We start from the raw sequence: 15319 nt of genomic DNA on the forward strand, positions 1-15319 counted from the left end.
TAAGTTCATAGACAGGCGGCCGCTGGCGTTTGTCATGCCCACGGGTAATGCGGGATACAAGTTTAATAAGAGGATGCAGGATATAAACGAGAGTTTTGTTCACTTTGTAACTAAGTTAAAATTGCAGGTGAAGGGCTGTGCTTATGCAAATTCCGAGAGACTGTGTTTGTGGGGGATTGACAGTTAAGGCGGGTGGGGAGTCACGTCATCATCTCCCCTCCCATTCACCTCATTTCGCTCTGAGCTGAGCTCCGCAGCTAACGCAGTCTTACGGAAGCGACTTTGTGACGCTGCCACCAAATACTCACAGAAAAATCCACAAGTTAATACACACGCTGTCTGTAGAGTTTCTCCACACTGAATCCTCCAGGCACTAGTTACAAAAGGTTACATTGACAATCGTGTTATGTTATTTTTAAAATGTTTCCTTTTCTTAGCACAAGCACAGCTGAGTAGCTTCGATGCATGTGCTCCATAATGCGTTAAAGAATAATGCATTTAATCACACTTTGCATTCCAAGCAAAGGGGAACTTCTGTCAATGCATGATTTCCTGGTACACCAATTACATTGATCAGCGCTTCCTGATTCATTTTACCCTCGCACCCCCTTGGTTTGAGAAGTATGAAAAAATATGAAGTTAACACAGAAAAACAGATCATCAATTGAAGCTCTATGAATAATCGATACTTTATTCGCCATCAATAATTGTTTTGGTAAAGCCATACTCAGTGTAATCCTCCTTCCATTTTATAATTTTTCCGCCACTAGCCATGATTAAATGAACGGTAAAAAAGTAAGAGCGAAGCGAGGGCGACTTATTCAGCCAGGCAGGCGACAGCTCAAAAGCTCGAATTTGGATATAAGTAAGTTCTATTTAGTCGCCAGAAATATCTTTGGTAGGAATGGAAGTTGAATTTAGTCTTTAAATTTCTATGGTGAAGAAAAATTTATGCAATGATGACTAAATTTAACTATATAAAGTCAAAACTTGTATATATAAAGTCATTCCTGAATATATAAAGTGAAAACTTGATTATATAAAGTCACTGTCGGAATAAATAAAGTCAAAACTTGTTTCTGAATATATAAAGTCAAAACTTGAATATATAAAGTAATTCCCAAATATATAAAGTCAAAACCTGAGTATATAAAGACGGCGTTGGAATATTTAAAGTTAAAACTTGAATATATAAAGTCAGCACTGGAATATACAAAGTCAGCGCTGGAATATCCATCCATTTCCCATCCCGTTGAATCCGACCACAGGGTCACGGGGGTCTGCTGGAGCCAATCCCAGCCAACACTGGGCGCAAGGCAGGAACCAATCCTGGGCAGGGCACATGCATCATTTTCAAAACATTAACCGAAAAGTGTTTTTTTAATTTATTTTTCTGAATACGTTTTTGTTAACTTAGTTCAGTTCAGAGTCGTTTTAATCAATATATTTTTACTTTATTTATTCAGGAACGAGTTTATAAATTCCGTTGCTGACTTTATATATTCAGGTTTTGACTTTATATATTCCGACAGTGACTTTATATATTCAAGTTTTGACTTTATATATTCCGACAGTGACTTTATACAGTGGTACCTTGGTATACGTCCTTAATCCGTTCCAGATCCTTGGACTTATACCAAACAAATTTTTCCCATAAGAAATAATGGGTTAAATGATTAATTCATTCCCATGAAAAAAAAAATCCTATTGTTATTGGCATATTATACATTGATGGGGTTGTATAAAATAATTTAAACACTGCTTAATACAAAAATACTAGATAATTAGATGAAATAAATTAAAATGACTTGTCCAATAACAATGAGTTTAATTTTACTGCACAACAAAGGAGAGCGTTACAGCTCTTCCAAAGGAGCCTCTTCAGGCGATTGTGAAGCACTGCCTTTGCTCTTCTTCTGGCAGTCTTCAATCCAAATCCCTAAAGCAGATTCCATCCAGACTACTGCCTTATTACATCCACTTACAACTCGTTTTGCACCCTGGTTAAAAGGACACTGCGGCCGTAGATCTTGTATTCCTTTCCTACTTTTTAAATAAAAAGAATCGTAGCCTTCAACAAATCCAAAACGTTTACCTTTTCGGCAATCATTAACATCTTCCGTTTGCACTTGGGCACGGCCCTGAAGCAGTAGCAGATCGTTTTGGAGCCATAATGAAGGGCTTGACTATGCACAAAGATAAACACAAAAGAGCACAAAAGTTAACTCTTTACACAGCGAAACACGTGGATGCTGAATGAGCGAGAGGAGACTTCCTGGTTAACACTGCATTCAGCGCGAAGGAACTTAACTGCGTGCTCAGATTGGTTAGCTTCTCAGTCATCCGCCAATAGCGTCCCTTGTATGAAATCAACTGGGCAAACCAACTGAGGAAGCATTTACAGGAAGTAAAAAGACACATTGTCCACAGAACCTGCGAAGCAGCGAAAAATCCGCGTTATATATTTAGTTATGCTTTCATATAAAATCCACGATAGAGTGAAGCTGCGAAAGTCGAAGCGCGATATAGCGAGGGATTACTGTACAGGTTAAAACTTGCCCCTTTTTTTTTTTTTTGAAGACGCACGCCCGGTATACCACACGTGTTGTTCTAGCACATGAGTCGTATTCCAAACAAAGGTCGTATACCAAGCAAAATATTTTACTTCTAAACAGGACGTTTACCAAGTTGGACTTATTCCAAAGCAGACATATACCGAGGTACCACTGTATATTTAAGTTTAGACTTTATATATTCGGGAATGACTTTATATATTCTGACGCCAACTTTAAATATTCAGAAAATCTGTTTGGCACCCCATAGTATATGTGTGTGTGTGTGTGTATATATATATATATATATATATATATATATATATATGCCAGCAACACTCATGACAATGACAAAACAATTACATTGTCAATCATGTTACGTTATTATTAAAATGTTTCCTTTTCTTTTTACTATTCCGCTGCGAAGCGCGGGTATTTTACTATATATATATACATACAGTGGTGTGAAAAACTATTAGCCCCCTTCCTGATTTCTTATTCTTTTGCATGTTTGTCACACAAAATGTTTCTGATCATCAAACACATTTAACCATTAGTCAAATATAACACAAGTAAACACAAAATGCAGTTTTAAATGATGGTTTTATTATTTAGGGAGAAAAAATCCAAACCTACATGGCCCTGTGTGAAAAAGGAATTGCCCCCTTGTTAAAAAATAACCTAACTGTGGTGTATCACACCTGAGTTCAATTTCCTGATTACTGCCACACCTGTTTCAATCAAGAAATCACTTAAATAGGAGCTGCCTGACACAGAGAAGTAGACCAAAAGCACCTCAAAAGCTAGACATCATGCCAAGATCCAAAGAAATTCAGGAACAAATGAGAACAGAAGTAATTGAGATCTTTAAGTCTGATAAAGGTTATAAAGCCATTTCTAAAGCTTTGGGACTCCAGCGAACCACAGTGAGAGCCATTATCCACAAATGGAAAAAACATGGAACAGTGGTGAACCTTCCCCGGAGTGGCCGGCCAACCAAAATTACCCCAAGAGCGCAGAGACGACTCATCCGAGAGGTCTTAAAAGACCCCAGGACAACGTCTAAAGAACTGCAGGTCTCACTTGCCTCAATTAAGGTCAGTGTTCACGACTCCACCATAAGAAAGAGACTGGGCAAAAACGGCCTGCATGGCAGATTTCCAAGACGCAAAACCACTGTTAAGCAAAAAGAACATTAGGGCTCGTCTCAATTTTGCTAAGAAACATCTCAATGATTGCCAAGACTTTTGGGAAAATACCTTGTGGACTGATGAGACAAAAGTTGAACTTTTTGGAAGGCAAATGTCCCGTTACATCTGGCGTAAAAGGAACACAGCATTTCAGAAAAGAACATCATACCAACAGTAAAATGTGGTGGTGGTAGTGTGATGGTCTGGGGTTGTTTTGCTGCTTCAGGACCTGGAAGGCTTGCTGTGATAGATGGAACCATGAATTCTACTGTCTACCAAAAATCCTGAAGGAGAATGTCCGCCATCTGTTCGTCAACTCAAGCTGAAGCGATCTTGGGTGCTGCAACAGGACAATGACCCGAAACACACCAGCAAATCCACCTCTGAATGGCTGAAGAAAAACAAAATGAAGACTTTGGAGTGGCCTAGTCAAAGTCCTGACCTGAATCCAATTGAGATGCTATGGCATGACCTTAAAAAGGCGGTTCATGCTAGAAAACCCTCAAATAAAGCTGAATTACAACAATTCTGCAAAGATGAGTGGGCCAAAATTCCTCCAGAGCGCTGTAAAAGACTCATTGCAAGTTATCGCAAACGCTTGATTGCAGTTATTGCTGCTAAGGGTGGCCCAACCAGTTATTAGGTTCAGGGGCAATTACTTTTCACACAGGGCCATGTAGGTTTGATTTTTTCTCCTAAATAATAAAACCATCATTTAAAAACTGCATTTTGTGTTTACTTGTGTTATATTTGACTAATGGTTAAATGTGTTTGATGATCAGAAACATTTTGTGTGACAAACATGCAAAAGAATAAGAAATCAGGAAGGGGGCAAATAGTTTTTCACACCACTGTAGATAGATAGATAAAATCTATATATATATATATATAACAACAACACTCATATCAATGACAAAACAATTACATTAACAATCATGTTACGTTATTTTTAAAATTTTTCCTTTTCTTTTTCATAACTTCTTTAACACACTACTTCTCTGCTGTGAAGCACGGGTATTCTGCTAGTAAATCCATAAAAATCACTGTGAAAAGGATAAAAAAAAAAAAATAAAAATCAATAAATCCATTAAAAATCGGAGGTTAACATGCAGCCCAACTCCTTCTCATTCTCCTTGTTCATCCACTGCTCACGTAGCTGGCGGAGACGGATTCCTCCTTCCTTTTTTGTGCTGACCCGTATAGATACACATGTGCAGGTGCGACCTGCTCCAACTACCTCATTATCTCCCTGCAGTTGTGCAATTGCGCCCATGCAGAGTGACACGGCTTTATGGATTTGAAACTGGCCCTTTTTTTTTTTTTTTGAAGCTGCAGACACGCTATATCACAAAGTGAATATACAGTATTATACTGTCAGTGTACAGTATATCTTGTCACTGGAAGTAGTTTGCACTGTTCAAACATACATGTTACCTACTGTAGTTATTGGCTTCAAAAAGCTTTGTTGTGAAAAACAGATTTGGAACTTTGTGTTATTTGTGCATCTTTATTTTGTAAAGATGTTATTTGTGTTTACTCATTTTTTATTTTATTATTTGGAAATAGCAGCATTTGCACATTATTTTATATTTTTGTCTGTCTTATTACAACATTTCTAAAAAATAAATCATTTATTATGTTCAAACAGTTACTCAGTACTTGATTAGTCTTTTCACCAAATACTTTTTTACTCTTACTTGAGTAATTTTTTGGATGACTACTTTTTACTTCTACTTGAGTAATATTATTTTGAAGTAACACTTACTTGAGTACAATTTTTGGGTTCTCTACCCACCTCTGGTCACAACCATCTTAATGTTAAAAGCAATTTCATTACTTGCCTCAAAATTTTTCCTTTTCTTTCACCTTTTACACTATCCAGAGCTGATTGCTTAACTTCTTCAACATAGAAAAAGCACAATAATTCATACTCTAGACAAAGAAAAGGTTTTCATTGCATTTTAATGTATAATATATTTCAAATGTTTGGTATTTGCTACTTCTACCTTTACAAGTCAGTGTGCATGAAATAAGACTTGTGTGGAAAGAGGATGTGGTTTTACTATGCTTTTTCAAGTGATGCCAAGTTTAACTCTTGAATAGTGTGCAACTCAGTGTAATGCACTCAAGATGCGAATCTCTTAGGTGAGGAAGGGTATAGCTATTCATATAGAAAGTATGTTAAGGGATTATTTGGGGAGGATTTACAAAAGCACTGAGATAAAAGGAGCAATAATCTTAACATTTTACTGATCATAATGGTGAAAACGTTTTCAGATATATCTTAATGTACAGCCAGAGTGTGCCATTAGTGATTTAAAGCCAGAGATAGAAAGTTCAAGAGACAGAAGCAAAGTCTGTCCACAGGTTTTCAGGGTTTACTCTTTTTGCTATAGTGAAGAACAGCAATCTGTAGATACTAGCACTGTTCTGTTGTAGTATTTTAAGAATATTAGGCTAATTTATTTCAAGAATTAATCCATAAGCTATGATCAGAATTATAGTAAACTGGAAAAAAGTCCAAAGCCTTATGGTGCACATGCCACCTCATAAAGTCAAACTGTACAAAACAAATGATGATTAAATGAAATTTAATATAAGTAAATATACAGTATTACATGCAGGAAGTAAAAATGTTAGGTTTCAAAACAAAATGGGAGGCCTAAAATCTGAAAGTACACCTTTTGAGAAGGATTTAGGAGTCGTAGTAGACTCGACGCTATCAACTTGAAGACATTGTTCAGAAGCCTTTAAGGCTAAAAGAATGTTAGGTCATTTAGCATGATGTGTAGAGTACGAGTCCAAGAAGGTTATGCTCAAGCTTTACAATGTACTGGTAAGACCGCATCTGGAATACTGTGTACAGTTTTGGTCTCCAGGTTACTAAAAGGGCATAGCAGCACAAATAAAAGTCCAGAGAAGAGCAATTTGGCTGATTCTAGGGCTAGTGGGAATGAATTATGAAGATTAAAAGAGCTGAGCCTTTTCAGTTTAAACTAAAGAAAATTAGGAAATGACTTGGGGGAAGTGTTTAAATTTATGGAGGGCATTAGTATAGTGGATTGAGATTGTTATTTTAAAATGAGTTCAACAAGAACAAAAAGACACAATTGGGAACTTGTTTAGGGTATGCCTCACACAAACATTACAAAATTTTTCTTTACATAGAGAACTATAACTATGTGATGGCCAGTGGGATTTTCTATGCTGTGGTGTACTGGGCTGGAAACAGCACTTCAAGAGAGGTCCACCGATTCAACAGGCTAATTAATACTAGAATCCCAGTAGCCTGTAAACATCTTCATTGTCTCTGACCACCTTAAATTTTCCTTGCAGTTCTTTATCACTGGGCCAGTTGCTTGCTGATATGCTTTTGTTTTCCATATGCCTCAGCAGTACCAACCTGCACTCACCCATCCTCCATTTAACCCACTCAGCAATAGTCTCTCAGTCTGTGTTGATGCTTTTATCTGGCAATGAGTTGTAGGGAACATTATAGGTAAATGATATATCATTATTTGAAAAACATATATTTCATGTGTGTCCATGTCTACAACCACAGTATCTGTGTAAATAAAGGATGACATAACAGATGTGAGGCAACACAAGTTGTACACATAGGTAAATCAGAATTATTTTTCATATGTTACAGTAATAACGACAATGTTGAGGTGAAGTGTAAAATGTGTAAAGACTGAAGTCCAAATATCAAATAAACACTTTCACAAAAGGTATAACTAGTGTACTTTTATTCAGGAATAAAACAGAATCAAAATAAAAACTGTTCAAATGACATATAGCTATGAATGTGTAAAGACTGAAGCCCAAATATCAGTTGGTACAAAATAATGACATTTGTATGCATGTGTGTGCTTGCACGTTTCACAGTGGAAATGCAGCTATTTCGCAGATATGCTCATGTAGCATAGAGGTAGAAGCTGCTGCTTTGTAGTCAAGAGGTTACTCGGTTCAAATCTGGGTCCAACTTGCATTTTTTTCCCAGTTCTACATTTACATTGATAACATATGAAAAAAACATACTTAAGCTGTGAGAATTTTACTATGTGATGCCTTTATGAGGCTTAAAATGGAGGAGGGGTGAGTGCAGGCTGCTACTGCTAATTGCCAAATTTGCAAAACAAAAGCTTAAATCAGCAGGCAATTGGCACAGTGATAAAGAGATGAGAGAAAAGTTAAGGTGGTTCAGGACATGCGAACATTTTACAGGCTTCAGGGATTCTAGTGTAAAAAGGGATAATAAACTCAGTTATAGGAAACACCCTGGAGGTAGTAGCAAAGGAGAAAATTAAAACAAAACTGAATGCCATTATGAACAATGCTCCATATCCTCTATCTGACACATTAACACAAAAGTATTTTCAGCCAACAAATCATTCAGCAGAAGTGGGTCAAGAAACACTACTGTAGCTCCTTTATACCAACAGCAATACATATGCATAATGTCTCACTGAGACTGTGAGAACCAAGTTAGAACTTTTCTTTCTTTTGAAAGTTTTTGGCTTTACAATAATTCCAATATGTGTTCAGACCAAAGTGTGCGTGTATATTCATTTACCCATCTATTTATGTATTTATTTATTTAAAGATGTTCTGTAAAAAGGCAAATTTCCCCCTGGGGACAAATAGATAGATAGTTCTTTCTTTCTATCTGTCTACAAACACATGGAACAAGTGACCAAATGCTGTGGTAGACAGTAGGACTTTAGGGACTTAAAACTAGGTTTGATGTTATTTTGGTGGAATTAAGTGGACAGGAATAGTGAGCTTTGTTGGGCAGAATGGAATTTTCTCGTTCAGAATGTTCTAATGTTACATTTAGCTTGTTGATACCTGCCTTTGGAGGAGCACCAGCACAATAGGTTCACTCCCATAAACACAATCATCACTAATACAATTTATGTGTACATGTAGTAGGTAAAGCCAAGTAACAACAAAAACAACAACAAAAAAGTACACGCAGGCATACAAGATGAATGTTCACATAGGCAGTGCTCAAGTTGCTATTTATTCTTTCTCTGGACTATTAAGCTGTGAGGCTGTGACACTAATGTACTAATATAGTAGCAAGTAGCTGCTGAATGTGCAACACCTTTGTAAAAACTGACTTTCTGCTTAGGATGTACAGAATATAAAGAATAATAAAACATAAAATACAGGAGAACACTACATGACATCTATATAAATATGAATCATTAAGTCTACTCCTTTTAAAAAAAAAAAATCAGCCTTACAAAGTAATTGGGTATTGTACTCTAGTTAACTTAAACCAATTACATACATTAAACAGTTGAAGCCTGTATCATTTAAATTGAAGTTGAAGTATTAAAAACACAGGGATTTAAAAAAATGCCTAGGTTTTGCACTGGACTTTTGAATTAAAACTATTATTTTTTTTTCAATTTGTATCCAAGTCACCAAAATAGCTGCTCAAGATCTGCCTACTGTCATCACTGGCTTGCTCAGCTTCTCACAATATATACTGTATTAAAGAACAACACTGGGAAAGACATAGACAAAAAGACCATTTGCCAAAGTAATTTCACTTACCTGCCATTTGCTGAATGCCACTAAATGCTCCCAAATTACTAGAAGAGGTTGCTTGCTGTAAGAGCTGAAAAATAAAGAAATTGCTATTTATTTATATATTAAAATGACAAATTGTCTGCCTTCTATTATAACTCTAACACCTTTTATTTCCTGTTCCAGATTCTTGAGCCATAATGTTTAAAATGAACTCACACTGACAAATTAAGAATCACTTGAGCTGTGATGTAAATCCATATTAAGAGAGGAAGAAAGAAAGAAAGTAGTAAAACAATTAAAACCTTTAATACTCAAGTGTTAAATATGTTTGAACCAACATGCTATGACTAATTAAAACTGTCAAGAGCATTGTGGTTAGGGTAAATCCAACTTTCTCAATCAAAACCAGTTATTTTGCACCGTTTGGTGCAATTCATAAGTATGTTATTCTAAGCAAGATAATATGGGCACACGATGGCATTCATTATTACACTTTTTTGAGTAGTACTAGGGTGTTGTACCATGTCAGCCATTATGAATGTAGAGAAAAGCCAAGCAAAATGACACCTTTTATTGGCTAACTAAAAAGATTACAATATGCATTCAAGATATATTTAATACTGCAATTGTAAACTGTGCTGGGTTAGGACTATCATCAATCCGTTATTAATATGAGTTGATGGAAATAATATTCCTTAAACTAAGCAAAATAATCACCCTACATATAATGTGTCTTTTGTGGACTGCCATTTCCTCAGTTTTTCCACTTTCTGGGTAGCAGATGGCCCCGTTTACTAGATTAATGGAATTTAAGGGGATTGCACACAATGCATAGTCTATAAAGTCTATAAAGACAAGCTGCTAGGGCCATGCTATCCAAAATGTTATGAATATCTGGAAAGGTAGAGTGGAATTCAGACGTATGAGGTTCTCTGGCACAGACCAAAATCCTGTTACAAGTTGGTAACACCTGTCTTTCATAAAAGCCCTTTGAACCTTGCATCTGTTGCACTAGACTGCCAAGGAAGAAAGCTGGAGGTCATTTCTGTCTCTACCTGGATAAGACCAGATAAAAATGAGGTAAAGATGTTAGCAATGGATATAGATTGCAAGCATAACAAAAATCATCATAAAAGATAAACAAGAGGGCTGTGCTACAGGTGTCAACAAAGGAAACCTTTTTAGACACAGCACCATGGTAATACATGATTTTTTGCTGGAAGTTCTTGTATTTTATTTAGCTAGTTATAGCAGTAAAGACTGTATTGGGTATTTTTACGAATGTACAACCACTTAAACTTACACACCTCCTCAAAGGTTCTGATGTCCTTTCCAACGTCAAAATAGTTTGAAGCATCTCTACTAAGTATTAAATACTGCTCGGGCATCTTGAAAGAAAAATGATGAACCAAGAAGGAGGGAGAGATTGTGCATAGTTGGTAGCCAAATACAAAGAGACACCATTATGTATTATAAACAGGCAATGTTTCAACAATCATGGTGCTTTTCAGACTTGACCCTAGTTGTCTCCAATTTATTTTTGTTTGTTATTTAGCATTTGGTTCAAGCTATTAATTTAGAAATGTCCAGTAATTGTACAGCTTGTTTCAGCTTTGGTTTAGTCAGATCAAATGATGTGCTGTTTCTGCTAAGTAATTCTGTAAAAAAAAAATAGATCATGTGTTTTGTAGGCAAGATTGGATGATGAAACCATGTTTTCATCTCAGCTCAGAGTGTTGGTAATAGTGGTCACCATTTATAAGCAAAAGGTTCAAGAAGATGGAAGTATCTATAATTAACAGACATTTTCTTCAACATTTAGTGCATTCAGGTCAGTATTGCACAGAGCACACTAAATGGCCTGACTGGTCATCTCATCTGCAGTCTGGGGGGCATCAACTAGAATTCCTCAGCAGATTTACAAATAGATCACTGGAGCTAATGTAGAAGTAAAAAAGCAAAGGGGACCTAATACACGACTGTGGTGACCATGTGTTTAGGGGTCAGGAACTAAGACCAATGTCTGCTCAGAGTTAGTGTCTGACTTCTGTTATTTAGAAAGACAAGGATAAGGGGGCATGTGATGCTGTTCAAGTTCAGTTTGAGGAGTTTGCTATGAAGGAGCTCCTCTCTGGTCCTCTTGCAAGGATATACTACACTGCCCTTTAGAGTAATGGGGAACAGCTACAATATTAATATTTTATGATCTAAGTATTTTGCTTATTCTAGTCAGTTGAACATTCAATTAAGAACTTTATTTTGCTATGTACATGTGACAAAACAACCACTAATATCATATTTACATTTACTCATTTAGGTTGCTTTTCTCTAAAGTAATGTACACAAAATGTGCACAAAATATTCAATATAATTGAATAAACATCAATCTGTAGACTATTTTCAAACATGTGTTTTGTTACAGGACTGAGTAACAAAATTGACCATCACAAGCAAATAACTGTAAGCCGAACAGAAGACCAGTTCATCTTTTCTGAACTACAAAGAACCGAGCATCAACTCTGTTATCAATTAGCATTATATTCACAGAAAAAAAGAATCTTCAAAATAGTGTTTTGACAATCGATTGGCCGCCAATCTAAGTCAGACAATTTTCACTCCAAATGACTTGATCAGTTATCAGTAAATTGCCCAATCTCAAAAAAATTATTTTAATATTGCCTACTTTTTAATTTTACAGTAATTTACATGCTCCTTCACTTAAGGCATTAACTATTAAGGAAATATACAAGCAGTTTTGTAGCTAGAACTTACTATAAATAGAGAGCAACCAGGCAGACTTCAGAAGAGAGTGGAAGATCATAACATTGGCTTTTACATTAAAAAGTAGAGTAATAAAGTGGAGTACTAAACTGAGAAAAAGAAATCTGAGGAGCCATCCTGTGCACGTATTATGGATAAATACTGTACTTGTGTACGTGATTTATTTGTTAAAAGTATGGATTTTAAAAGGAACTTACTTTATTCCAGTATTTTTATGGTTGCTGTATAATAAAACAAAATGAATAGGAAAAACCGTGGTCTGCAGTTTAATTGTAAAAAATAGTAAGGTTAACACTTTAATATTGAACATAAAGCTTCCACACCTCTGGTTATACTGAAACTTACTGTAATTTTTTTAAAAGGATAATGAAAAGGAAAAAAAAAAATCAGGATTGAAATTGGCCAATTCTAGTTGTGTTAAATCAGTGATTAGTATTGGCACAAAAATAAAAAAAACTGTTCAGAGCAGTAAGTCAGAGGTTTAGATGGAGGTGGCAGTTCATTCCACCAGCTAGAACATGAAGAGTCTGGATTGATATTAGGTGCCACCAGATGCCATTACATCAGCAGGCCAGAGTGGGCGAGGAGTATAGGATCTCATAAGTACTGATCAACTGACTACTCCACAGGCAAAGAATAGGGATTTTAATTTAATGCGTGCTACAACTGGGAGGCAGAGGAATGATTAATTCTAAATGTTTTTTGTATTGTTTATTTTATATATTTTATTAAGACAATCAGAGTAAATGAATGCAAAAAAATGTATGAATACAGTGTACATAACAATGGGCACAAGAGCAAGCAGAAAATACTTCATGAAATGATCTTGTGTTATAGATTTTTATATAAAAGTGAAATATACTCTTCAGGAAGTTTTTAAATGCCTTACAGCTAAAGTGTTTCAGATCTTTCATAACAATAAATTAGATCATGCAAAGTAATAATAATAAATAACTAGAAAGTAATATGGGTTAAATATAGAGATCTGGAAGCTGGTCATATGCTTTTTAATATATGAAAGAATACTGACTGGAAAACCTTTGTAACAGCCAGAATTACTTTATTCAGTAATGTAACAGTGGAAATACAATACCTGTTGACACAGAAATTAGAAAACAAACAAAAGGGAAATTAATATTTTTAATCAGGTTCTCCTTTTCATTTTTGTGCAGTTGTCCTTTAAGCCAGGTAAGAAGAAAGTCCTTGAATCAGCAAATTTTTTTTGCTCATGATGCCTTAGTACTTATGTTCGACTTGCTCAAAGTATTTGTTACCATTAGGAGCCATAAGAATATGACAGAAATTTTGAATATCAGTACATATTGCAAGGTGTTTTGTTTTCTAACTGTACTTTTAAATGTATACAGTGCTATACTTGGTAATCATTAGTATGCTATATAAAATGTTAAATAGAATTCAAACTGAATAGGTTCTCTCCCACATCCTTAATACATGCATATTAGCTATATTTGACATTGCAAACCAGTTCGTAGTAAGCAGGGATTTGTGTATGAGCTGGTTCTGGACTGTGCTCTGTCTTGGGATGGTTTCTTTCTTACACCCACTGCAGCCGAGACAGGCTCTGGTCCCTGTCACATAGGAATTGATTAATCAAGTTTGATAATAATATGATAGGAATTTGAGTGTGTTTAATTGTGCCAAATGCAACCAATTTACATGGTTAACGAAAACCTAAATATTTTTCTGGAGAATAGTGCTATGTTTTCATTAATACTACACATTAGTGTAATACACTACTGCATTCTTATTAAAGATTCGATCACCAAGAACTGTTGCATATTAACTCATTAATGTCTTTCTGCAAGGCCAAATACATTATGTACAAGAGATTACCATAAACAGCATAAATATAAATCACTTACATTAGAAAGAAATTAACTATGGAGCAATCATGTGATTGTTTCTGATTAAAATTACTTACAAATATGCTGAACATGTATAAATGGACCTTACAGTAACCTGGCATTCAAGGCTTCTACACTATTTGAAAAGCTAGATTATGCAAAAGTGCTTTTTGATTTTATTCAAAAAGACTTCTTAATTACATAAAAGCACCAGGTAGTAATACTATGAAAATGTCAAAAAAGCTAGGTCCTGTAGTGCGCTCCTGCTATTTCCTTGAATAGCAAGAAACCATTACCGTTAGTGCCTTTATTTCTTTAATATGAGAACACTTTCATAGCTCAGCTGTTAATCTTAAAGGCTAAATGGTAGCTGAAGAAACTGCACATTAGTATTAGTCGTTAGCAGTATTCAGCTTTGATTACTGAGCAGTGAGTGTCTACTTGTTATAAGCTTGCTATACTAAGATTTCAAATTCTGGTGATAAAAAAAATCAGGACTCTTCATTAATACTGCAGCAACTTACTGATTACTCCAGGAAATAAGACTAAAAAATGCACATCAGAAACTACACTTTTAAGGAACAATGCTGGCTTTTTCAAAGATCTGGTGTTAAGTTTAAAGTACTGAGGGCAACCCAAAACATTTTGCCATCTTTCACTTCAATTTTCCCCGATTTCTTACAGCATCTCTTATTTAAAGTATAGTATAGCAGCTACTACTTAGAAATTGTGAAAGAAATACTTTTCAATGGTTTAGGGACAGTTGTCTCATCTTGATAATATGATACGCGTTTGTTTAGGAAAGCAGCTAGAAAGATTATTTATTTTTTGACACCTGGACTCATGACCACTGTTTAAATTGGTTCAGCATGGATGTGTTGAGAAGTGTGCGTTGCATTGAACTAAGCCTCATTTACCAGGATTGACTCCTGCCTTATGCCTAATGGGAAGATGGAGTCTCTGGATCTGAATTGGGCAAAAAAGTTCATATATGGTGTACAGCACATAACGATAAATCAAATGAAGTTTTTTTGAGATGCTTGCAGCAAAAAAAAAAGTTAAAAGTTGAAGAGTGAAAACAATACACAAATAGAGGACAACTGAACACTGAGATACTCCGGGAAAATCCTATGCAAGGCTGGAGGTGCAACAAAAGTATAAAGGTGTAAAGGACATTTCAGCATGTTTGTAAATTTGAAATTATGCTTACATCCTTGATGTTAAATCTAACCTATTTAAACATGCAGACATGACTCCACCAAAATAATATTGTTTCTAGTGGTTATAATGGGAATTATCTCCAAATGTAGTCCTATAATAAAAGAATAGTGGTCTGTACCTGCCCTAAGTGGAGATGTTTAAGTACATAAGGGCACTGTACAGTGCT

General features: G+C 35.5%; 1 protein-coding gene across 1 annotated transcript in view; it reads right to left on the reverse strand.

Annotated features, from left to right (window-relative positions):
* The window catches only part of celf2 (cugbp, Elav-like family member 2), a 533587-nt gene that overhangs the window by 32452 nt on the left and 485816 nt on the right, over positions 1-15319 (reverse strand). Inside the window, exon 9 of the mRNA XM_039761305.1 lies at positions 9311-9374. Within this exon, the coding sequence (XP_039617239.1) occupies positions 9311-9374 (64 nt within the window). The remainder of the gene's footprint in view (positions 1-9310; positions 9375-15319) is intronic.

Source organism: Polypterus senegalus, chromosome 8, assembly GCF_016835505.1.
Source record: "Polypterus senegalus isolate Bchr_013 chromosome 8, ASM1683550v1, whole genome shotgun sequence".
In the NCBI taxonomy this organism is placed as follows: domain Eukaryota; kingdom Metazoa; phylum Chordata; class Cladistia; order Polypteriformes; family Polypteridae; genus Polypterus; species Polypterus senegalus.